This window comes from Diadema antillarum, unplaced genomic scaffold, assembly GCF_040938485.1.
Source record: "Diadema antillarum isolate AM-2024a unplaced genomic scaffold, OU_Dant_1.0 scf00000195, whole genome shotgun sequence".
Classification (NCBI taxonomy): Eukaryota; Metazoa; Echinodermata; class Echinoidea; order Diadematoida; family Diadematidae; genus Diadema; species Diadema antillarum.
The window spans coordinates 232,593-259,591 of NW_027271084.1; the positions used below are offsets into that span (position 1 = coordinate 232,593).

General features: G+C 39.6%; 1 protein-coding gene across 1 annotated transcript in view; it reads left to right on the forward strand.

Moving 5' to 3' along the window:
- Nucleotides 1-26,999, forward strand: part of LOC139723597 (pikachurin-like) — a 152,410-nt gene that overhangs the window by 38,051 nt on the left and 87,360 nt on the right. The window contains exon 2 of the mRNA XM_071634831.1: nt 14,678-14,794. Coding sequence (XP_071490932.1) covers nt 14,678-14,794 — 117 coding nt within the window. The remainder of the gene's footprint in view (nt 1-14,677; nt 14,795-26,999) is intronic.

The window sequence follows — 26,999 nt, forward strand, 5'->3', positions numbered from 1 at the left end:
TAGAGCATGCACTTTAGTGTGCGCGTGCAAACCTCAAATACGCGCAGCCTGAACTCCAAAGTTTATTGACCCTACCTCCCAAAATATCAAAAATCCTTCATAAATTCCCCCAAAATTCTCGTATCACCACCAAAATTTAATCATCTGTTACGTGTATCATTCTAAACCTTTGCTGCAAGTTTCATCCAAATCCGTTAACTGCTTTTTGAGTTATTTTGCACACGGACAAACTAACAAACAAACAAACAAACCAATGGTAACGAAAACATAACCTCCTCCCTTAGCGGAGGTAATTAAAAGACAAAAGTGTAAAGTAGTAGAATATCTTTGAAGTCTGATATTTTCATAAAACTAGTGATATCAATATCAAACACATACCAGTGTGTGAACAATATGAGATTTTGATGTCATGGTCTAAAAGCTTGATGGCATACTGATGGAAATATTTTAAAATAGTTGCTTGTAGCTCTGTAACTCCTTCCCCCTCTCTTTTCACTCTGTTTATGAGTGATTGGGGAGGGGGAAACGGGTAGCATTGAACCGTATTTGTTTTCATAATAGTGGTCCTGACTCCAGCCATCAAACAAAAGTGATGAATTGGTATACCAGCTCCCAGCCTTCAAAATCCTAACAAAAGGGGCCAACTGTCTGGTTTTTGAGAAAGGGGGTGGGGGTTTGGTCAACTCTATTTTTATGGTTATGATTGCTTCGTGGAACTAACCATATCTGCTTGATATCAAGAAAACATTTTTGGAGCAACAATAGGACCCTGTATGGCATGAATGAATGACTAGAGCCCTTTGGATGACAGGTTGCCAGGGCAACAGTGACCTTCATGAGAATTGAGGTCATGGTGGGGAGAGGGTAGGAGTGGTAAGGGGGGGGGGGGGATGGGGTAGAGGAGAGTTGAAATCTGTTTTTGCAATATGGCTCGTTAGCATATGAGTAGATATTTTCCTCTTTGACATGTTATCATAGGTGTGAAGATTTGCTGTTTTGCACCGTCTGTCAAAAAAGTTGAAATTCTGCTTCTGTTTGTGCTCTTAATGACGATGCTTTTATAAACTTTACAGGAAGAGGGGCACGATTGCCCCATGCTTCACCCAGCTTTGCATATTTGACCCAGGTGTATGTGTTTTGCACAGCCTGGTATGTAACTTTCTTCATAACCAAAGAAAGGAGGTCAGAGTACTTTCAATAATGCCTGAACTCTTTTGACTCCCAGACTCAAAGAATACAAATAATATGTGATTTCTGTTTATTTTTTGTTTATAAAGTAAGTGATGGCTTGTCGTGCATGACAGGATTATTATACTCCTCTTCATTCCAGCAAGCTTAGATTTGCTGCAGCTTACTTTCAATTTCAATTTCAGTAAAAAGGAGATGACAGCTGAGTTTCCCATGCTTTTTGTTTTTATCTCTTTAGACTTGCAAATGCAAAAAAAAAAAAATGTTTCACCCGAAGTCACAACATTTCATGCAGTGCAAACATGAAGACCATTTATGTTACGATGTGTCCTCTCTCATAAGGAAATGTTTTCCAAAGAGATGAATTAAAATATCTTGAATCAGCTATATAGAACCCCATATTTGTGTAAATGTTCTCATGTAAGAAAAAAACCTTGAAATTCCTGTCATGCCAGATTCCAAATCTGCATCTGATGAAGGAAAATTTCTTTAATTCTGTTTTTCCACCATGATGGTCGGAACCAGAAATACAGTCAAGCATCCTAGAACTTCTATGAATCGAAGAGGAACTTTGGTGCCTAACTCAGGCAACCTTCCTGTTTTCACACTCTGTTTCTCGACTTTGCAAGGTGGAGAGCCCATTACTGGAGCTGCTACTTGGCTAGCGCAGGTGGAAGTCCCTTCCGCAAACAAAAGGGACTTCCCGGCGACGGAAACACGGGAGAAATCCCCCGCCCGGTCGGTAAAAATCCTCACCTTTCCACCTGCCCGACAGGCAGTCATCCAGCCACTCACGTGCCTCGATGCGAGATTGTCATTATCGATGCATGCCTGTGCGACATCTTTTAGAGTCAGCACAGAGCTCAAATGTAAAATGATGCCTCTGAAATTGATTGGTAATGAGTATTTGTATTTGCCAAGGACCAATAGCAATTCTCAGATTTTTTTATTTCAAATCTTTTTTGCAATGTCCAGACTGAACATGTCGTTGAACAGATTTTTATCAGCCCTATTTTATTTAGGACCTTCAGTGATGTTTGGGATATACTTTGTGACCCACTTTGCAACAGAAAGAGGACAGGGCATTATGGCCGTGTAGCAATCGGATCTGACCAGCTCTAGTCATGTGACATTGTGACATCATCAATTGCCATGGCAACTAGATGTATTAGGCCCTACTTCTCTTACCAGGTGCATGCTGATATTGTACTATTGTAAACCCAACAATTTATGATTTTTTTTTTAAATAATCAAGTCCATCAAGCTGTGCATTTATAGCTGCAAACCACATGGTGAATTTATGGAAAATTAATTATTGCCTCAGATTCCTTTATTGAATAAAATTCTTTAGATAAAATCTGAGTAAGTCAAATCAGTGGGAATTGAATGCAATGAGGTCTGACAGGAAGGAATGCACAAGGTCGACTACAATGGAAAAAAGTCAATGACCCATCAGAAGTGTTCAGTGTTTGGAAGAAATGCCAAAATTCCTATAAAATGTGCATATTCTTTGTAATTTTTTGTGTGTGCAATACATGGATGACTTTTCACTATACCCTAAAGAGATTAGTATGCCTAATGTCCTGTGGGAGCTCAAAGAAGTGGTTTGACATTGTGCCATGTTATTGTGGCACAAAGATGTTTTTCTGACCAGTATAATACACACAGTGATGCATGTTTTTCTTCCAGAAGCCGAGCTGCGTGAATGTGAGGTTAATACAGTAGACGGAAATCCCACCTTTGTGTCAGCTGTCATCCCTTCCCCAGAGACACAGTGAATTGAATTTCACTAATCCTTTCCAAATTGTGCTTTTCCCTTGCAGCACAAATGGAACAACGGGACACAAAGGTGTTTAGGAGGGGGGTAGGACCACTAACCTTGGAATCTTTTAGATAGAAAAGGGGGGCAGATGGGGTCCACAAGTAAATCATTCAGTGAGTGTGGAGGTTTTTTTATTAGAACATCATTATCTATTTTCAAATTGCCCTATCCGAGTTAGGATCAGCTAATTTTCAGTTCACTCCGACTCGTAAATTTGCAGTGTCAATGTACATTAGGGACCTATCCTGGTTAATGTCAAAGTTGCGAAAGAATGAATTGCTATGTCAAAAGCATACAGAGTAGTGGTCTTATCCAAATTTTAACACTGTATTAATGCCACATGCATCTTTAGAAACTGCTAAGTACCAGAAGATGGTGGAAGTATACTCACCTAAAACTCTTCAGTAGCTTCCACCTTACATGGGATCAGACAGTTGGGATTCTAAAAGGTATTTCTACGCAATATGGATAAAGATATAGAAATATGCATGGTTAAGCACTGATGGTTGACCTTTTCAGACTGGATTTCTTTTCCAGAAGAGTAGGATAGCAATCATCCTTTGTAGATCACCATCTTGATATGCTATCGGCATTTCACGTAAATATTTGCCGATATATGACTGATAGAGTCAAACAGGCAAAAGGGGCATTTACACTGCCACCAAAAACGCACTACTGTAAAACTGTAGATTCTGCGAGAGCTGAGTTTCACGAAATTAAAATGCACACTAAAGATCTTGTCTACACTATATCCATTGAATGATAGAGGCAACTCGCAAAAATTTCATGCTGCAAATAAGGCCGTCGGCTCCCATTCGTGAAAATTTCATGCCGCAAAAATACTGTGTTTTACAGTAGTTTCCAGTTTTTCGTCTGAAGTTGCTTGGCAACTGCTGGTATGTGAGTAAAAAGTTGGAATTACACCTAGACCAAACCGAATTTTTTTATTAAACTTTGCAGTTTTATTGTTTTTCTTCATTTGCCAGTGTTTGATGTTTGTTCCCGAGCTTTCCTTTTATATTCCTTTTTTTTTGGGGGGGGGGGGGAGTGTCACATGATATCCATCCTAGTTTCAGAGACAGCAACAAGGTTGACAAGAGCAATATACTTGCCAAAAACCTGAACATTTTAATTCTTTTTTTTTTTTTGCATGTACATTTCCTACCAAAACACAGGCAAGTTTCTCTCTTTTTTTCCCCATTCCATTTTCTTGCAATGTAAATGCCTCCTCTCAGAGACAGCGGAATGGAGCCAGGAGGAATGTACGTTGTGGTGCAGCTTAAAGGGATCACACAGTTTTGGTTGAGATCTAATTTCAGATTTCTAACATTTTTTTGTGAGATAATGAGAAACCTCTTATGAAATATAAAAGAGCATGTAATTCTATGAGGAATTCAACGTTTATTTGATGAAAATTGGTTTTGAAATGGCTTAGATATCAAAAAAGAGCGATTCTAATAAAGTGTGGAACCAACACTTTATTACAATCGCTTTGTTTTACTTTGTTTTTGGATGTTTCAGTCATTCCAAACCCGATTTTCATCAAATAAACTTTGAATTCCTCTTAAAATGGTATGCTCTGTACTACATCATAAGTGTTTTCTTGGTATCTCGCAAAAAGTTCAAAGCCCAATTCTCATCTCTGCCAATACTGTACTATCCCTTTAATCTGAAATTGGATAACCTGATTCCCTAATGCAAATTGCCTTCATTAGATTTAATTCTCGGAACAAACTGTATTTAGGGGAATTACAAGAAAGCTCTGAAGCCCTCCCCCCCCCCCCCCCCTCAAAAAAAAAAAAAGGAAGAAGAAGAAGAAATCCTCTTCATTGTTCTCATCCTTTTATCTGCCCAGAGTAGGCCTACAGAGTTTTAGCACACTGGTGGTCATTTCAGGGCTTTTGTGACAAAGAAAACTTGTCTTGTAATCCGGGATTTGTGGTAAGAGCAGAGTGAATCAATTAGTACACCCACAAGGAGACTTAAGTCCCATGAGATTGCATTGTGTTGTCCCACTCAATTGCTTATTTGTTGGTTTAAGCGGATAACATGGCAAAAGATAGACAAGCTGTGACCCTGTAATATTGGATTTGATAGCCCAGGAAAGATCTCGCTCAACAGCAGGATCTCCTTTAATGGGGTAAATGATGTAAATCAATTTTGCCGATCTCATAAAGACATAATTTCTTCCCTGCATTTATTGCAAGCCTTCAGAGAAAATGAAATACAACTCTCCGCGTAGCTTTGCACTTTAAAGCCGATCCTTGACGCTGGATTATCATGTGACATTAATCATGCTCTGGTATGTAATGATGAGTTGATGGTTTATACCAGGACTGTTTTCACCCTCTGCTCTTGTCATCCCCTAGAAGTACAAAAATGTGCAAAAGAGTGCAGAATGTGTCTGCAAAGAAGTAAAAGGATGATTTGAATGTGAATATAAATTTGAATGCTCTAAAGATGTCAGAAATGCATGCATGTAGGTATGTAGGCCTATACATATGTGTATATGTGACTGCATATAGAAAGAACCACAAAAATGATGAATATTTGTGCTTCAGTAACAGTCAAGGGATTTTTTCTTCAGAATGTATTCAAAATAGCTATGTATTACCCTACAAACTTAGAAAAATGTGATCATATATATATATATATGTAGGTAAAATGTGGCAATCACATTTTTCAATTCCTTGAGAATAACCTCTCATTCTCATTGTAAGCATCTTTTTAGATATACACATGTGATGCACTGCTTGTTTTGTTTTGTTTTGAGTTTTGTTCTGTGCGGTAAATATCCCAGTGGGTGTATAGATTAGGCCCAAGGTAGCTGAGAATTGAGATACAAAACTATTCCCCTGGGCAACGTGTAATTCAACTTGGAAAGTTCATACTGACTGACTGACCCCTTGAGAATGTGAAAGACAGCAGAAACTTTTTCAGTTACAGCATCGTCCTTGCCATTGTTGAGTCATTCCCAAACTAGCTCGGAGGTCTTGTAAAGATTTGTGACTGATTTCACATGTTACTTTGAAGTGCATGCTACATGTGAGGATAGTGGGAATCATTTTAGCAATCACTGTTGGATGACTTAATGGCATAAAAAGAGACTGAAACTTGTGATAGAGGGAAAGAGGGAAAAGGGAGCAAATATAAACAGCAAATCCTGCTAGATTTGGTTCATTGTTTTTCAGAATAAGGGCTATGTACAAGCATAGGTTTGACACTAACCCATCCTTTCTGTGTTCAGTTGTCATAATTTGTATTGTTTAAAGTTTTGCCCCCCCCCCAAAAAAAAGGAGAGAAATGAAAGACTGAAAGTAAATGACTGACTGAATGAACGTTTGCATGAAAAAGGTCAAATGGATGCATGGATGAATGGATGGATGAATGAATGAATGAATGAATGAATGAATGAATGAATGAATGAATGACTGACTGACTGACTGACTGACTGACTGACTGACTGAATGAATGAATGAATGAATGAATGAATGAATGAATGAATGAATGAATGAATGAATGAATGAATGAATGAATGAATGAATGAATGAATGAATGACTATCAAGAGTTTCTAATTCTATGGAGATAGTAAAACATCATCTCTCTCAGGCAAGGACATACATGTAGGCTTACTCCTAGAAATCAAAAGTTTCCTCAGAGAGGATGGTGCAAAAATATGAGTCATCTCTTGCAATTAAGGACATGGCTATGTTTGGCTCATGTATCCGGAGATTGCCATTAGCCAGTCTTTATACACTACAAAAGAGATTACTCTGTATGATTTCTGGATAGAATATCATGTTCTTGATAGGCCTACATCTATCTGTTAATTCATGCAGGCCTAGAGGATACATGTCAGTAGTCTGCACTCCATACTAGCCCACTTATCACATCACATCACATCACATCGTGGCTAGAAATACATGGAGATACGACAGTGTTAATTAGGGAAGATGATAACTTTGGAGAGACTGTTTGCAGTAAAGCAATGTCGGAGTCAGAAACTCCAGTTGCTGTAAGACATTACTCTCTAAAAAAAATGGAGTGAAAATATTCACTCTTAAATGAGTGAATACAAAAAAGTGTGAATTTTAAGTGAAATTGTTCATTTTCACTCGTTTTGGAGTGACCTCAAGGATCACTCCAAAATCTTCGAGTGATCCCTGAGGTCACTCCAAAATGAGTGAAAATGAACATTTTCACTCAAAATTCACTCCAATTTCACTCTAAATTCACTCTTTTGTGTATTCACTCCTTTAAGAGTGAATATTTTATCTCGATTTTTTTTAGAGAGTACAATTAAGGTATCATTGTGATAGTGTGATAGAATGAACACTGCAGCCAGGCAGGAAAGATTCATCCTGCAGGGAGTCTTGCAGAGAATATACCTTTCTGATGTTATACCTTTCTTGTTAATACCATGTTTTTTTAACCCTTTCTTTGCCAGGTACTTTTGGCAGTATCTATAACGTGATAGAGTTTTCCATGCCAATTGGTATTCAAAGCACCCAAAGGATTATCAGCAACCTTCTCTTCTCTCCGTCTGATGTGACATTTAGTGATGCCTTCGATGATGCTTGCACCCGTGACGTGCACCCTAACTTTAGAATACCGGGCAGGCACAGCTCCTGCTATGGTTGAAAAGCCGAGGTAAAGACCCCCAAGTTTTACTGCAGCTGTACAAATGTGTGGGAGTTGATTTCTCTTCACAAAAGAGTGCCTGAGTAACTTGTCACTCTGACCTTAAAGCACAGGGTTCCAAACAGAACCGGTGTCTAGGGGTACCCACGAATAAATCAATACCAACTTTCCTCCCCCCTATTCAGTAACATAAAAGCACTATATTCAAGTTGGGGTGAAAGTGTTCAAGAAGTCTTAAGGAGGAGGAGTGGGGAGGGGGGAGGGGGATGGATGAAGGAAAAGGTATGGATTTTTGGAGGATAATAGAACCACTAGCTGTATTTGCCTTTGGTGTCTTTTCATATTTACCTCCCCGCCGCTTCCCATTTTGGGCTGCAGAAATAACCCAGATGCATTATGGATTTTCGTTCTTGTCGCCCTTTGTAAATTTTTTCCCCCAAAAAAGGATGGATGAGGAGGCAGTCTACAGGGATATTAATTTTGGATTACACATGCAACCTGACACCAGGGGCTTGTTTGATCGAGATTAAGAACAGCAAAAAGCGAGAGAGAGAGAAAAGACGGACTTTTTTTTTTCTCTTGAAAAGTGTTCTGTAGATTTTTCCTCCAATGTTCATGATAGGTATTGCCTGGGGTATTTTGCAGAGGTGTTCTAAATGCTAGCATTACCTTTCCTTCATCATGTAGTCTTCAGTTATTTCTGGCCAAATGGGGAAACAGCAATGTAGAGTATACTTCAGATTTGTAGTCTGAACTCAAAAGAGTTCACACTCAACCATCTTATGACTCTATTTGCCAAGCCTTCTGTTTCATATTGGGTTTTTTTTCAGCAGTTCTGCTATGTTAGGCAAGACACAGGACAAGACCATGATGACTAATAGGCTGCCTCTCTATGAATAGAACACTGAATTTGAAAAATTCTTTCGACAATATGAAGTAGGGGAGAAAACAATTCAAATTGCTTTGCCATTCATGAGATATGTGCGTATATATGTCTTTGGACAATAGGAGGTTGTGTGAACATGCCCCTAATATATATGAAGTCATATTGCTCCGAAATCGATTTATTGCTAGCCACGTCATGACGGGAGACTGGAAAAATAGACCTGCTGGAATAAAAGATGAATAAAACGGGGTCAAGTGGACTCCTGTTTATAAAATACTCTGTCTGGAAATCCACTCCCTTCTGCTTTATGACCTCACTGGGGCCATGGAAAAGCTGCCATAAAACCCCTAGCAAGTGGAAAAACATGACATTCCGAGCAGTGGGGGGAAGTTCAAAGAGGTTTGGTGGTAGTGGTAGTGGTGGTGGTGAGAACGGAAGGAAGAGCGGAGGAATGCTAGGACCAAAGGGAAGACCAAAGAAATACTTAAGGGCTTTTTACACTTGTAAAATTTTGCTTAGCCCCGGACCAACGGTGGGGCTAAGGGGGGGCCTTAGCCCCACCGTTGGTACGGGACTATCCTTAGCCCACTTTCTGTTTACACTCGTTTTGGCCAAAGTGGGCTAGCCCCACCGATAGTACGGTACTATCTGGCCCTGCAAAATAGCAGGGGTTAGCACCGCAATTGCGGTGCCAAGCAAGTGAGTGTAAACAGAACGAAAAAATAATCCTGGGCTAAGCGACGGAGACGAAGTCCGACCCTCACTGACCAATCAGAAACGAGGTAATCAAGTGCTGCCGGTGCGTGCGTGTACGTGTACAGTACACAGCGTAATTATGAATATTCATGTGGTTTGGAAAGTCCGGGGCTAAGAAATACGAGTGTCAAAAGGTCAGTTTTCTCCTTAGCCCCGGACAAGAGATAGTACGGGACTAATTGGCGAGTGTAAAAAGCTGGAAAAATTGGTACGGGACTAAAGATAGTCCTGGGTCAGAGAAAGTCCGGGGTTAAGAAACACAAGTGTAAAAAGCCCTTTAGACTAGGGCACAGAGGCAGGTTATCATGCAGTGAATGGATGGATGGTCAGGCAAATTTTAAATTATCTTGTATTTAAAATGAAATTTCATTGAGCAGAAAAATGGATAGTGTAGTCAAATGAAAGTGTATCGGTGCGTTTATACTGACCACTTTTTTTTTCTTCCCATAATCGACATTTTGAAATGTGATTAGCTCAAATCCACCTTGTAAACAGTTGGTCTGGCATGAGTGTTGCTGATGTTGTAAAGTTTGTAGTATGGTGCTGGAGGAGTTAATGCCAAACACATTGTGAATTCAAGGACGTCACCCAAGCATAGGACAATTCATGAAATGAAAACGAACCAACTGAACGAATTTGACCGACCAAAGAATGACCAACAAACCAAGCAGCACTCTTGCTAAACAACCACCAGCCAACTAACAGTACTGTCTCCACCAACTGTCAATCAGCAACCAGTTAACAAATCGAACTGCACCCATCAAATGACAAATGGATCGAACAAACATGGAAGCTAATTTGGAAACAATTCAAAACAGGATGAATAAGGGAGGTGGGCATTAAGATCAGTGAAATGGAAGGAACTGAAGCAAACGACGTGAATTGGAATGTTGGGTGAGAATATCCCGAGATTCTGTCAAAAGAACCATTCATGCTGATATACAGTGACAGATTGCAATAATAGAAAAGTGGCGACATCACTTTGAAAGTTGCCATGCAGCTATGACAAACTCAACCTGAACAGTTGTCCAAAAAAGATGGCAACATCGGAGCCCGATTTCTATTTTCGTTTGAAGTTTGCAGTCACAAATTGCAGCATGACTCTCTATTGCAGAGAACTCTCTGTAGTTGTGTTATGACTTTTACCAGATATGCAGATCACTCTCTCAGGGCACCTGTAAAAAGAAAATTCTCTTGAAAAGCGGCAAAAACATGCTTGCCAAAATGTTGAGATTGGGTAGGCCCTGGGCCCTTTTTAGGGCTATATACTGTACCCAAGAAAGAATAATGTGATGCACCATTATTAAAGCCTTCTACCACCCATCGTTGTACAGCCAGGGAAGCCTTCAAAGATTTCACCATACAGTACCATTGCAGTCTTACTTTCGAATGTGAATGGAAAGATGAACCATGGCAAATACCAATGATGTCATGATACCTTTGTAATGAGGATGGGCTTAAAGGGAATATCATGGTTAATATAATGAACAGGGAGTAATTAAAGTATTTAATGACTCAATCAGAAGAGGAAAAGATGGAGAATAGATTAGTATTAGATGGAAGAATTCAGGGATGTTTTGAGACCTCCAAAAAAGAAAGAAGCACGAGACAGACCAGGGTACTGCAGTAAACAAGTGGTAATATCTTTATCACAGATGTCTTCCCTATTAAAAACATATTTCTATAAAAGCATATTGCCATCAAGCATGATGGAATGTTTTTTGCAGGTGGTACAGAGAAGGGCAAATATTATGAGATTTAGGAAGTTTTTATTACGATTAATTTAGAAATATGTGGAATTAGATTTGCAAGTTCAGTTGAATGTCAAGGGAAGTTAAATGTATCTAGTAGATAGTACAAATGGAGAATATAAAGGAGTATATTAGCAGAGAAATTGGAATATGATAATAGCGAAACTCAGTGAAATTGGGATTTCCTCACCAGTATCATAAAATGCCTGATTTTGAAAGTTGACGTACTAGACATGAGGATTGTCAAGAGCTCTAATATCACAATCTTTCACTTCTATTCACATGGTCACTCTAATACAAGAAAGGTAGCAACTGTTATAGGGCCTACTCTCTTCTTTATGCAGTACTAATACCCTTATTGTTCTTACTATATGCAAATAAGTGAGACCAATCTCACAACAGCGAATACATTAGGCAGCGTCATGCAAAGCTGCGAGGGAAAAATAATGTGTATTCATTACTGACCGCTCTATCAGTTGCATAATATCATAAAAGAAGAATCAACAATGCTTGCATATTTTGCTTGCTGTCAGCTGTCAGTTAGTTTGTATCTTTTAAATGATCCCCTTTGTATATTTCTGTGAGGATGAGAGAAATTCCTTGAAAGCAAATTTAGGATTTTTTTTTATTATTATTCAGCAGTGGGGGGGGGGGGTGTGATGTCTTACTTGAAATTGAATGAAATTCTGTATTATGAATTCAGCAGACAAGGAAAGTTTTGTTGACAGAGTTGAAAATATGTTCATTTTTCCCAAAGTATTACCTCAAGTTATAGAGAAGCTTTCAAAAAAGTGTATCAAGCAAGTTGGTGTGGGTGTTATTGATCACAGAAAAAAAGAAAAAGAAAAAGAATTTAGAAGATTCATAGCACAATGCAGTGAAGAAAACCTTCTACTTCCCTGCTGTTGCAGTTTGTTTCTGCAAACTTTAGTATACAATGAAACCAGAACTACCATAACTTTGCACCAGTACAGCTGAAATAAATTTTTGAAGGGGGTGGGGTGGTGGGACATGATGGGGGCATTGGAGAAACAGGGTTTGGAAGGAAAGGGGTCATGTCTTGCCCCAAAGAACCCCTGAGATGAAAGGGTCAGGAGTCAGGAATTGAGTACAGGGATTTGAGACTGGATTTTAAGACCATGAGTCACTTGAAAAGCATGCTAACTAAGCTCTCTTCTTTAAGATACCTTGTCAGATGTTCATGAACTTGTGCCTATGGATTAATTTGATAAATGACTTTATTTTTCTACCCCTTCCATGCCTGCACTAAACATGCTGTACTTTTGAGTCCTGTGAATATATAACCTGGAAACACTCACAAACAATTACTGATTAACAAGATTAGATTATGAAAAGTGTGTTATAATGCAAATTTTGCATTTTAATGTTCTTCCTGTGTTAAAATTTCTTCAGAGTGATTTGCCCCATTTACCCTCTCCAACCTCACTTCCTCTCACATGATATTAACCCTTTGCACATGGGAACAGACTTGAAAGGGCATGAGATCATGAACTACTGAAGAATTGCTCTATACTAACTGCATTTGTATTTTCATTGAAGAAGAAGAAGGGAAAGAAGCACAATCGATATTAAACCCATGTGTAGGCCTACCTTTTCATGAACTCCATATTACTGAACCAGTGCAGTGGTGGTTACTGGTAACTCTATATGCATTTAACACCCTACCCCTTATGTTATTCCAATAAGCATTTTAGTAGCTGATTCTTCAGAAGTAAAGTATAATAGTAATGAGCTCATCTTAAAATTGTCTATGGTAGCCTCTTAACCCATTCCATACTGAATTCTGAAATCCACATAGAGCTGATACACAAGCCACCAGGTTCCTGTATGGAATGGGTTAAAAGTGCTATCCCCACTCTTTTGAATACTTCTGCCATCACCTCAACCTTCATCAATGCCAGATGACTATATTTAAATCTACTTCAAGAGGTGTATTATGGGTGAAACCTCTCATCCAAGGATAAATGCACTGATGAAAGTCCTGAGATGTACTCACTGTTCAATTCTAATTCTAATTCGAATTCTTTTCAATTCAATTTAGTGTAATCCAATTCAATTCAATTCAATTTAATTCAATTCAGTTTAATTCAGTTCAATTCAATTCAATTCAATACAGTTTAAGTCAATTCAATTTAGTTCAGTTCAGTTCAGTTCAGTTTAATTCAGTCAAGTTCAATTCAATTCAGTTCATTTTTTTCAGTGCAGTTCAGTTCAATTCAATTTAATTATAGTTTATTTCCATCAGACAAACAAAAAGTTATACATCATACAAAGTATACATTTTTTGTCAGTTCATACTACTGAACAATTTGAGAGAAGTACTACAATTGCCACAGTGCAACCATTTCTATAGCAAAACAAAGTGAAACCAAGACAGCACTTTGATATAAAAGAAACAAATGACAAATGAACCATGACTTCTCTGTAGGGCAAGTCATTGAAGTCATTTTTTTTCTTGCAACCACTCGCCCCGATGACAAAATCTGCCATTCATAGGAAGGTGTGATGAGGGCTCTTACGCATTAATATTTTAACCAGGAGCATATCATGTTCCCTGCAGAGAAAATGGAACATTTTATATGAATATAGTATCGAGTAAAGTGCACAGGCAAAAGAGAAAATGGGAGGGGGGGGGGGTGGGGGAGGGGGAGGAGAGAGAGGGGGGGGGGCAGAGATATTGTGGAAAGATTGGTTAGTAGTGTGTAGATGGAAAAAGAATGAGAGATGAATCATTAAGCAGAGAGAGAGAGAGAGAGAGAGAGACAGACAGACAGACAGAAGAACAGACAGACAGAGAGGGAGATATATGAATAGGAAGAGATGCATCAAGGGATAGAAAGAGAGATAGAAAGAGAGAGATGAGAAGGGAGAAATAGGAAAGAGGAGCACGACGGACAAGGTTTGTCACACATGACATGTTCAATACAGTAACTCATCTCACAGCTTCTGTCACCGCCCGCTGGTGTGCCGCCGCCAAAGCCGCCCAACAGCTCTTCTCACACCCCATATACAGCCCTAGGTGTCACTTTTATTGAGACTGGAGGTGTTAAACCCCCCACCTTCGGCATCTGCAGCGGCGCTCCATTCACAAGGCATCGCTAGCTCCTCTATCCTCATTCACTTTTTATGCCTCTGCCACGAAGTGCCGCCAGAGGCATTATGTTTTCAGGTTGTCCATCCATTCGTCCATCCTTCTATCCATCTGTCCTTCCATTCATCTGTCTGTCTTTCTGTCTGTAATTGATTTTGTGGACAGTGTAACTTTGGAACCTTTTGATGTATCCAAATGAAACTTGGCATATGTATGTTTGTATGTATGAGTAAACAGTGCTGTGCCTGAATTTTGGGTGCACAAGTTCAAGGTCAAAGGTCAAGGTCAAATTCTTTAAACTTCACTATTTCCCCCATATCTCTGCAATGCTTGAAGGTATTTTCATGAAACCTTGTGTATACATGTATTACCAGATCCAGATTCTCTTGAAAAAATTTGGGGTCATGGGGTCGAACAGCAAAGGTCAAAGGTCTAGTTCAAATGATAATGCTAAAAGTTCACCTTTTATTCTTTTCCATAGTGACATTTCTAGTATTTTTCTTTGTTAATTTGTCTGCAGGTCGCTGTGACATGACGCACCCCTGCTCCCAGATCTGTGTGGAGAAGCCATTCCATCGGATCAAGTGCGAGTGCTTCGATGGTCATATACTGGCGAGGAACGGCTTCCTCTGCCTTGGTATGTTAACACAAATTTTAAAGGAAAAGTACTGTACCTTCAGGATGAACTGGGAAAAGGTGCTCTGTTGATGCCCCAGAAAGTTTGATTTGTATGAAATTACATTTTTTTTTATACTGTTGTACCAGTTTTTGTGAGTTCCCATCTAGACAAGAAGGAAACATTGATAACTTTTGAATGGATTGTCTAATTATTCTTCAAAGTTTATTACCTCCGCCAAGGGAGGAGGTTATGTTTTCATTACCGTTGGTAAGTTTGTTAGTTCGTTAGTTAGTTAGTTAGTTTGTCCGTGTGCAAAATAACTCAAAAAGTAGTTAACGGATTGGGATGAAACTTGCAGGAAAGGTTGAGAATGACATAAGTACCAAACGATTAACTTTTGGTAGTGATCCGAGAATTTTTGGGGAATTTATGAAGGATTTTTGACATTTTGGCAGGTAGGGTCAATGAACTTGGGAGTTCAGGCTGCGCGTATTTGAGGTTTGCCTGCGCGCACTTAAGTGCGTGCTCTAGTTTCTGCTGGGGTGAGGTGCGCCGTGCAGCTGAGTGTTTATGACGTAACAAAGGCTTCTATATTGGGAAATCTGGCAACTTTCAGCACACAATGCTATAACAGTACGTATGGGTGGAAATCACTGATATCTCTGCGGAAGTACAAGATCAGCGGTGAAAATGATTTGCATGCTTGGCGGAGGTCTGCGCTCTCAGAGTGCTTTTCTAGTTACCCACGCCGATGAAAATCGGCAGGGGGTTATGTAAAGGGTTCCGTATGTTTGTTTGTTTGTTTGTTTGTTTGTTTGTTTGTGTACAAGATAACAAGAGAACGGGTAAACGGATTTGCACGAAATGTTCAGGGGATGTTTGGATAATGGCAGGAAAGAATCGATTAGATTTTGGTGATAATCGGTTGACCCTTGCAAATTCTGTGTGACCTTGAAGTTTTGACCCCATGATATAGTGACCACTCCGAAAATTTCCCGTTTCTCACTTTGCGATTTTCCGCTACCATACGAACACATAAACTCCCAAACGATCCGACTTCGCTGCTCAAATGTTCGTAAGAATTCCGAAATTTACGTTTAGGCCTATTTGAGGGACTATGTCCTTCTAGATTTATGAAAGTTCGTTCTCCGTCGTCACAAACTGGCCCGTATTTTGATGGTTTTTCAAATTAACATTGATTGTTTTTTTCGTTGGAGGAGCATTTGCTCGGTCAGTTACACTGCACGATATGCGCGCTCAATGTCAATGCGTGTGCAAGGCCGCTGAAAATGCATCGCGCTGTACACTGTTGGTGCAAAATTGCATCGGGGACGTTGGTGACCGAATACTGGTGCAGTAGACATTTGCATTCAACCCTTGCATTGAATAATTTCCGTAGACACTAATCATAGGGGTAATTGCCTCGGGAGTACATAAAATTCTGTTTTTCTTTTGCGCTTTTGTGGATACCATCAAAGATCGTACACTCATATGACCTTTGATATCATCACACTCTCGGCTTGCTATGAGCAAAATATCCCGCAAGAAAACGGCGTATTTCTCGATTTTTAGCGCTTTTTCGGCGACCCGTCGCGTACAATACTCTTAAAACTGGACTTAATTCGCGCGCGCTTGGAAAAGTTCTGATTCTGCACTTTTGACGGTGGTATTTGGGATTTTCGATGGATTTTTGGAGGAGACTAAAGGACTACGTCCTGCTGTGAATGAGTGTTACCGTATGTGAAATGATGTGATTTGCGTGTGATGTGACTGTAGACCCAAAGATCGTACACTTCAGTGTACGATCTTTGGTAGAACTCACTGGCTGGTGATAAAGCACACTGGCAATTAAGTGACCGAATTCTGGTAGATGACCGAATGCACATTATGTTTACCCCGACTTTGTACAAGGCGTGGGTCTGCCGCCTTTGACGGCCCCTCTCTAGTTTGAGTCTGTCATTGTTTGATTGTTTGTTTTTTCTGCACAGACATATGAAGCTAGACTTCCCATTTAATTAGCTGGAATAAAGATGTATAATGCTTTGAACATTTTTCCTAAGCCCCATCCCATATCCCCCATTCTCATGATACAAGGACTCTACAGTCTTACAGAATATTTAAGCTATTCTTAATGCTCAATTTTTTTGTGTATGTTTTATTCACAAAATCAAAGGTAACAATCATAATACAAGCAACAACAACAAAATAAATAAATAAAAAACAGCATATTAAGATACAGAAAATATAAATACTGCAGTATAAATAAAATACTAACAACTGGACTGCAGCCTGATCACATGGTAAGATAGTAACAGAGGAAATCAGGGAGGACCCCGTAACCCACCGCCGACAACCCCACGAACGAGTTGGGCGGGCGGCCGACTAATCTGCCCCGCACCTGCCAGTGGCGAGACTGATTCTGCTATATAGGCCTATATACGAGAATGTGCAGTGCAGGCGTTCTCGTATGTATATCAGAATCTAATGCTCAATTTTCGATGATTAGGATCACAAGCTAAAAAATTGGTAAACATCACAGTCTCTGGCCCTAGAATGAAGAGAAATTGGAATGTCCTGATTTTAAATAACTCATTATAGTGTGCAGAAGCAGTCAACAACTTTCTGCATACTGATTTTTCAAAAGGTTCTATCATTTCGTGGAAGGGAGTTCGATTGTTGCTCTCCCAGGGGTTTGCTGAACTCAGAACTAGTGGCTTCCTTCAGCAGAATTAAGTGTCAATGCCCACTGCCATGGTTGTTGAATTTGTTACCTTGAATGATGAATGAAATTTGTTTGTCAAATGTCAGTTATGATTAGTTGCCACCTTTTGACATTTCAAAGCGGCTCTGGATATCTGATCCTAATCTCACTCATATCAACAGATTTTTGCCCATGCTTTCCTAGTTCAAATCAGATCAGATCAGATTTCCACTGAGAAGAACTTGGGGGTTTGTGTATTCATTTCTTCCTTTTTCCCCCTCAAAATATTCGATATCTGATCTTGTAGATATGTCTCATGAAAGAGGAAAAATAAAGATTCTTATAAGGGACATGTTTTGATTCTGATTGACCTTAATAATCATCGGCAAAACTGCCCATTTCCCCTTCTTCTAGCTATTGCACTTTGAAGAAAATTTGTTGGAGTGGCATTCTATTCCCCTTCCCCAAAGCATTTAGGTAATGGTCAAGTCTGACCTAGCTTGAAAAGAGCAAAGCCTTTCGGTGGATGACCCTATAGTCCAAACTTGACCGGACTGGACATTGGACTTGATTGCTGCCTTATGACAATACTCTTTTTTTTCCAGGTTGACCCCCTTTTTTGTATTGAGTACTTTGTACAAGGTTCTATTTGGTATCGAAGTAAGTTGAAATAAGATAAAAACTAAGGCAAGGAAAGGGGCTGCAGAATCAGTTTATTACAGAACTTTTTATAGGAAATCGAAATGATGGAAGACCATCATAAAAATTTAAAGGAAAAAATGAAGCGTTGACCGACAATGACATTAACAACTGATGGTGATAACGGTAGTTGTGACAGTGGTGGTGATGATGATGATAGTGATGATAATGAAATGGATAATGATACTAGTACTAGTGATGATGAAAAATTGGTTAGAATATTTTCCCAAGGTAGTGGGGAATTCCAGTGGTACAATTATTAGAGTGCTTTAGTTCCAGTCAATATAAATCAATGGCAGAAAATTGTATGGGGATACATGATAACTGAAATATTATAGTTATCATAAAATGTCAGCTTTGTATTTGTTAATTTGCATTTGTTAAGTTGACACAAGTAGATACTTGCACAGATGATTAATCTACCTCCCCACAATTTACCACCCCTATGCCATTCATGTCATATGTTTGTAGGAATGGTATCTCATTTCTTTTTTTTTTTAATTAGTACAGGATCAATCTCGGTTGGGTCATTGGTAATCCAGAAGGGTTCCAAGATACCTCATCTCCGTTATCTTAATCCACGACTAGATTGCTCTTCTATCTTGTCCTTAGTTTTATGTGGCTTACTGGCTGTCATAATGATTTCTGCTGACGGTCACCAATCGAATCTAAGCGCTCCCTCTCTCCACCCCCTCCCCCCTCCACCATCTGATTGTTGCAAGTGTTGAATAATGGATAAATGCCACGCGGAAGGATGGCCCTCGTCAACTGCAGTGATGCGGATCTTTTCTGCTCCTCGGAGACAATGTCATACAATAATCCTGATCGAAAAAAAGATGGTTGTAGCTTCATTCACATCTCTCAACTGATGCTACGGGCAGACATCATGCTATAAAATGATGAATGATCCTTCATCAATGTTTCTTTTCTTTTGAAAGTGTATAGCATGGTTAATATGATTTCTAAATGTTGGGATTGCTTTTTTGTGTGTGTGAAATCTTGTGCATCATTCAAAGTATTGCCACATTCATTATGTTGTTACCAATGATAACAACAAAATCAAGTGCTACATCATATTCTTCTCAAGTTCACAAATTGCATGGATAGTTGTGTGAATTTATCTAATTTTTTTTTAAAAACTTTGATATAGTTTTGTACAAGCGTCTCCATCCACTGCCCCTGCCCATCGTGGTGTAATTAATGCTCTTTCAATTTCATAATGATTTTAACATATCATATTGAGATATCCAAGAGTAAGAACGTGATGCTATCAATCAGAGCTGATCAAGAGAGCAAGCTTCTGTGAATGAAATATTGGAACTCATGTATTTTGTGAAAACAGAACAAGAAAATACATGTAAAAGATACGCAACAATTAATGTAGCATAAATTGAATCCCAAATAACTGTGTGCATTTTTTGCATTACATTTCCATAACGTTTATGTCAATGGCAGCCCTACCCATATCAAACTGTATGCGTATAAACATTAATGCCTGACTTATTAAAGAAAAAATAGACAGTTTTTGCGTACCGGTATTATATATGTCAGCATCAAAATTGTATTAGAGCTTGAAGCATGAAGGGTGAGTTATAGTATTCCTAGAATATTCATACAATGTTGCTGGAGGAGGGGAGGGAGAGGGGTGGGGTGGGAGGTGAGGGGCTGGGTTAGGGGCACATTTCTCTGCATCATGCTCTGTCTATCAACAGAGTCCATAATGGCGCTTCAAATGACTTCCTCCACTCTGGTGCAGCCGACTTCACTTTCCATTTCCCCTAACGTCACCCAGCATGTCACCCCCAGTCAGTGTCCTTTGCCATTTTCCTTCTGACATTGGAGCTTCTGATACCACGGTGCCCAGTCGCCGCCTCCCTCCTAAGCCTCAGATTTGATACCAGCTCGTATTCACGCGCCCCTCATCCCTCCCCCCATCTCGGGATCGGATACCCAGCTCGCACTCCTCCGGCCCGCTGACAGGGGGATGGTGTCGATGCCCATCTGGCTCCGAGTTGGTCAAAGTGCAATTGCATGCCACGTTAAAGTTGACTTTAATAACGAGAGTAGAACAAGACAAACCGGATGGCAGAGGTTTTACCAAGATCTGGCCTAGGATGAGAAAATTATGAAATATTAAAGTTAAATTTTTTTTTCACTGAATATACAAAGATTGGTAGAGACAATGATGACCTCACCTCACAACTCTCAGTGATTGAAATCATGTTTGGGTAGATAACGTGGCAACGGCCGTCTCTTTTTCCTTTAAACCCATTGTTGCCAGGTACATTATCACAATAGGTGACAACAGTATAAGATGCAAATGATAAATCTCTGTATTGATTTCATGTCAAACATTGACTCTTTTTTTTCGGTGGAGACAGCAGCACCTCTGCCAATTTCAGGATGCAGTTGTGATGAGTAACACTGATTTGTGAAAACATGGCAAACTTTCAAAATTCCATTTCCTTTGTTCTAGGTATGAATTTCAATGAAACTTCCTGCCATTTTGAGGTGTGAGCTTTCTTCAATTTTGTCTCCCTCTACAAATGAAATTTGTAAGATCACAACTGCTGATCTGTAATTTTTTACGAACATGTCGGAAAAAAAGGAAGAGGGATGGAGGGAGAGGGAGACAAAATTGAAGAAAACTCACGCCTCAACCTTCACCCCTCCGCTTGATGATCTCTTGCTTTCATTCTACCATTTTGTTTGTCTGATTTTAATGTATCGTTTAAAGCCAATTTGAATGTGGTGTGGATCGATTTCTACTCTGAGGATCACCAAGGGACTATCTCTTCTCATGCTGCCTCTAATTCCGTATGCTTGTCTTCCTCCCAGTGTTCCTTTAACCCGTTCATAAAAATCCATTCTGTGCGAGCGATGGTTACACGAGATGCATGTTAACCTATCAGCGCTGGGTCTTGGAGGGCATTGCCTCCGACGTGTTTAATGATGGAGCCATATACGTGACCCCCGTATGAGTTCAATATTAAGAAATGATGAATGCAGTCACTAAATTGTCCCCTTGAAGTGGTGTGAATACCTTGTTAAAGGGACTGTACAGTACTGGTTGAGGTAGGGATTCAGGTTTTGAACATTCCTAAGTGAGATAATGAAAAGCCTCTTATGAAATATGAAAGAGCATGTAATTTTAAGAAGGATTCAACGTTTATTTGATGAAAATTGGTTTTCAAATGGCTGAGATATCCAAAAAAGTGCTAATAATAAAAGGCAACATGCCACAACTTTATTAGGATCTCTTTGTTTCACCTTGTTCTTGGATATCTCAGCCATTTCAAAACCGATTTTCATCGAATAAACTTTTGATACCCCTTAGAATTGCATGCTCTTGGACATCTCAAAGAGTGGTTTCTGAATATCTCGCAAAACGTTAAAAGCTAAATCTTCACCTCGACCAAAACTGTACACACCCTTTAATATCATCATCATCCGTATGTCTGTTGTGTATATTTCATGTTCATCTTCTCATTATGCCAGTTTCATCAACATATTATATGTAGATCTACAAAATCTGTGAGAACATATTGAGGAATTCAGAAAACTATTTCATGGTTTCGGGGGGTAAATGAAAATGTAAATTTCAGGATAAGATGGAGAATCATACTCTGGATACATTTTAGAACAGTTCCCAATTTTAAAACCCAAAATAATTCACAGAATCGTGCTTGATACAACCTCCCTTCTTTAATTCATCATCACTGATCGCCGTGCACCTAGTTTAGAATGATTGAACATTTTGGATCTTGCTCGCACGTCAAGTGTCAGATTCGCACACAACGAGTTCCGAAATGGAGTGAAAATTGTGGGTTAAGTTGTGAATATCCCCCATCACATCTCATTTCGCGCCGCCGCAAGTCAGCACTCCATTTCAAACTGGCGGCTCCCGTTTCACCGTAATGGGGGTCTGCACCGATCGCATCGGACGCGGCGGGAGGATGCCGTTTGGGCGATGCAATGGCCGTATTCTCCTTGCCTCCTCTGGCAGTGTGGGTGTAGACGCCATCACTCAATATCCCATTCTGTGATACGTTCCACCCATGATGGCCTAGGGGTACATGGTATGTGTCAGATCGAATCGGGGCATCCCTGATGAGTTCAGTAAGTGATCCAAACACCAACGACTCTTACTACACAATGGTTTCCTCCCATGTCTGCTGTCATAGGCATATCGTCGCTGCCAAGCATTAGCTGTTCAGATTAAATTCCTTCACTCACCTTCATCTGTAGATAGTTTCCCAATGTACATTCAAATACTAGAAACAATTTTATAAATGTCTGTTTAATGAATGAAGTCAATAAGGACTAATAAAACCACAAAGAGCTTGTTAAAAAAAGAGAGTTACAAAAAGAAGTCCACAGGACAGAAATTCTGCCAACTGTGATCACCAAACAGCTAGACTCAAATGTTTGATCCAATTATTAATGTGATTGAAGAGAAACTGGACTTCATCTCCCAAGCATGTGTTTGATTGCCCTTAACATCATTGAAACATATGAGGTAATATGATGTGCAGTTTCTCGGGATAAAAGATATAGTCTTGTAGTGAAGAAAGTTTCCACACAATTCAGACCACAAGCGAAGGAGTTTCCAAACGTATTTTGAAAAAAAGTTGAGTTTGTCACAGTCATATGCAAATGACATAACATGATGTCCTCATTTCTGAAAACTTTAGTTTCCTTTTAAGAAACTTTAAAAAAAAAGAAAAAAAGGACTTAATGCACGTCGTATGAAATATTTGAATTGTACTGATTTACCAATGATGACATTTCATGGGTGAGTTTATCCCAGGTTATGCAATAGAGTATGGTTTTGGATTTTCTTAAAATGAAAAGATCAGTTTGGGTGTTGCAGGGCAGTTACATCATTGTTACATCTAATGCTAATTTTGTCATCTCGACTCATCACTGTTAACTAAAATTGTGAGAAACTCTGACATTCAATAACTTTTTGGTATCTCTGCCCAGTTTTTGTTAAATGTTCCCTGTTTTGCCTTGATTGATCTTGCCCCTTTTAGTAGAGTCAACTGTGAAATGGAGTTAGTGTCCCGTAAAAATCATTTGCACCCTCCATGTGTTTATTGAAGATGTTTTGGTTTAGGGTTAGGGTTAGGGTTAGGGTTAGGGTTAGGGTTAGGGTTAGGGTTAGGGTTAGGGTTAGGGTTAGGGTTAGGGTTAGGGTTAGGGTTAGGGTTAGGGTTAGGGTTAGGGTTAGCCTACCAATTTCTCATCCGCACCAGTGATGCCATCATCTCCTCTGTCCCCACCCGACTTCTTTTCTCCCTCCTTCTCCCCCTCCCCCTCCTTCTCCCCCTCCCCCTCCTTCTCCTCCTCCTCCTCCTTCTCCTCTTCCTCTTCTTCTTCCTCCTCTTCTTTCTTCCCCCCTTTCCTCCTCCTCTCCTCTTCCTCCTCCTCCTCCTCCTCCAATGTGTATCCCTGGCAGCTAGCACTTTTCGGGATAGGGAAGTACGTCACAGATTGCTGGAGCCATCTTTCCTCTGGGATAGGTCTACTTCCTTTCCTACACCACTGCAAGTGCACTGTCTTAATGTTGAGCTGTGACGTTAAAGACGTCTTGTCTATTCTGCGTGCGTATGACCAAGAAACGCAAATTTCTCAATGTGGGTTCTTCTACTTGTTAATGGGCAAGTTGACAAACGATACATACTAAAAGGAACTAAAAATCTATTCATGAATATTCATGATATTGCATGACTATAGTGAGAAGATAAAAGATAGTCAAATAGAGGTTGCATAGTCATAATCAAGGGTAATTTTATATTTTTTTTTGCCTTATCATTCTCCAAAGTTTAAGTTTCACTTTGCACTGTTGGTTGATTGATAAAAGAAAAAAATATTGCCAATGGTAGCAAATCTTCATACAAACTTCAAGTAACACAACTTCCATGGTGAGTAAAGCCTGATAAAATTTGAACAGAAGTCCCTGCAGGTCTCTCTCTGGACGAAGTCCTTTAATGAAATGTCCACTTGTCGGAAGACGGGCAGTGTTTGCTTGCCCTCAGGAAAAGACATTGTTTGTTTTTAATTGATTCCCTGGACGAGTGTATTTAAACTCTTGAGCTCTCTGCACTGTAGTAGTCAAACAAACAAAAGGGGTAAGGGCATTTGATTAGGGACCATGGCACAATTTTAATTTGATAATGCAGAGTTATGAAAACAATTTCTTCAGATGACCCCCAAAGTCATTTATCAGAAGTTGTGATTAAATGTTTATCTTTCAGTATTTTTCCCCCTCAGAGGTATTTATAAATGAGTAACTTCGTTGGTCATTTTTTCTTCTTCCACTTTGCTTCATCATAGAGACATGATAATTTTGAGTAAAAGTCTAGGATAATCTATCTTGTTTTCTTTTATGTGTAGCAAAGAATGGTTTTTAGCCGTTGGACACATGCCACAACTCATTAGATTGATAGATAGATAGATAGATAGATAGATAGATAGATAGATGGAGGTAGATCGAGAAAGAGATGGGGAGAGGTTATTCTCCAGCAAGTGGTGTAATCAATGGAATGATGAATGATGTATTTTTATATGATATCATTAAGCGAATTACTCAAAGATTGAATACAGTCATAGTCCCGGGTTGAAAAAGAATGGGATTTATCTCTGTGGTCTACCTGGGGTGATTAATCAAATCCCAACAGCTGGAATGATATTAGTAAGCTAAGATATGTGAAATAGGGGAGCTGGTCATTACTGCTATGATGATCAAAGAATTATCTGATCAGTGACATGAATGACTTGAACGATGGCATTTTCTGATTATCTGGTGACTCACCAACTTTGATGCTTCAATAAGATGGAGTTCATTGTGTTAGCTTTTACCTCACATTTTAAGCTGTCAATTGAAATGTAATCTGGATAGAATGACTCCACTGTTATCACTTACTTCTTGAAGGCATTCTGCAATATTACAACAATAAACAAGGCAATATTTGTTCTATTATCATGGTCAACATGAATACACACTATGCAAGTCTACAGCCCCCCTTTGGCAGCCAATCAAATTCTGGAATTTTGTAATCTGACATGACGTCACTGCAGACAATATAACGACTCTGATCTTGGCTGCATTAGTCACGTGACTGCATTATGACCAATCACTGACTAGTGTTTATGTAGATCATTTAATATTTTATGTGATCACCCTTAAAGAAACTATGCCCTGCCATTTGTAGATATTGATCGTTGCCCTACATTACACAGCATCTGAAATTGGAGCCATGAAAAATGCAAGAAGCCATTTCTTTTTGCTGCAGCATGATTTTTGGACATTACCAAATATAGACAAAAATGAATCGATATGGCTCTATGTATGTACATACTATATATATGCCTGCAATGTCTTAGTGTTTCTTTTTGTGCCACTGTGATTGTGGGGCTTCACTTTAAATCCCTGCTCTCGTATATGGCTTCTTGGTAAAATCTTTCTTGGGGGCATATTCATGTCTATTTTATAGAGGTCTCCTGCATTCATATAGTGTGGGGTTAAAATCTGCTCAAATAAAATCCAGAGAAGGGGGAAAAGGCGACTCTTGGGATGCGGGGCCGGAGTTAAGAGATGACATGTGTGCCAGAGATGGCAAGAAGAAAAGAAGAAAAAATAGCATGGCAAGTTCAGCGTATATCTTGAGGCAATACTTTGATTTTACAATTTGCTTTTTTTTTCTAACTTCTGCTTCCCCATTTTTTCCCCTCTCCTTTTCCTGTTTGCACAGGAATCTGTCTTGGTTCTCTGAATGTTTTTTTCTCATTTTGGCAGTCGACCCAACAAGAGGAGTGAAAGGACAGGCTATTGAGTTGTGGGCGTAATGAAAAATTGACAGCCAATTCCCAGATCATTTTACTAGCAATGGCTCATCCTGACAAGTAAGTCTTCGAGCCATGCGAGATTCTGCTGCGTGAGTCTTTCCTTCTTTTTGTTGCGACGCTCAATGCATTATCTCTGTTATGTTCTACCACACTTAAGCGGTGTTGTTTTTATGATCGAGAGTCCGGAAGATGGCGTAGAAGACTCTTTTGAGTGATGGTGATGACAAACGATGTATTGCCATCCCAGCAATTAGATTTGTGCGGACCAATGTTTGCAGTTCACGGCTGGATACTTCTGCGATGTGTCAGACGTCTTTCGTGGAAATGCCTTTTCATCCCCCACCGTATTTGATTCAATCGTGTTTAATGGAATGGGGGCTGTGTTCTCAATGGCTCCCCCGCTCCAGCTATTGATCTGTCATTCTGCCTGTTTCGATCTCGTTGTGAAATCACGCATGGCTCCCCTCCCTCTCACTCCCCTCCTCTTCTCTCATTCCTTCCTTTCGATTTTCATTCATCCTCCCTTCTCCTTCTCCTCTTCCTCCTCCTCTGTACTAGTATCTCTCTTGTATCATCAAGTGAGGTTTGTGTGCACATTAACATTACATGTGCCACAGACTACCTCATTAGGGTTTTCTCTCCTGTAGGTCGATCGCTCAGTGCCCTCACAAGATGGCAGGTTTGTGACGTCTGATGCCTTAATCACATCATTGTCCATATTAATGGTTCACTTTAAGCTGAGGTCTCATCCATCTTGTGGACATGGGAGGCTGCTGTACAACCAATATTGAATTTTATCGCACACTAGTACCCTTCTCATTTGCATTCAAAATACAATCTAACATGATGTTTCTGGATGCCCTCAGGTTCACAACCCAAATTTCAAAATTTTCATAGTGTGAGCGGAAATGATGCATCAATTTTGTGAGAGACAGGTTGTGATCTAAATTGCAATGATTTGTATGATTTTTT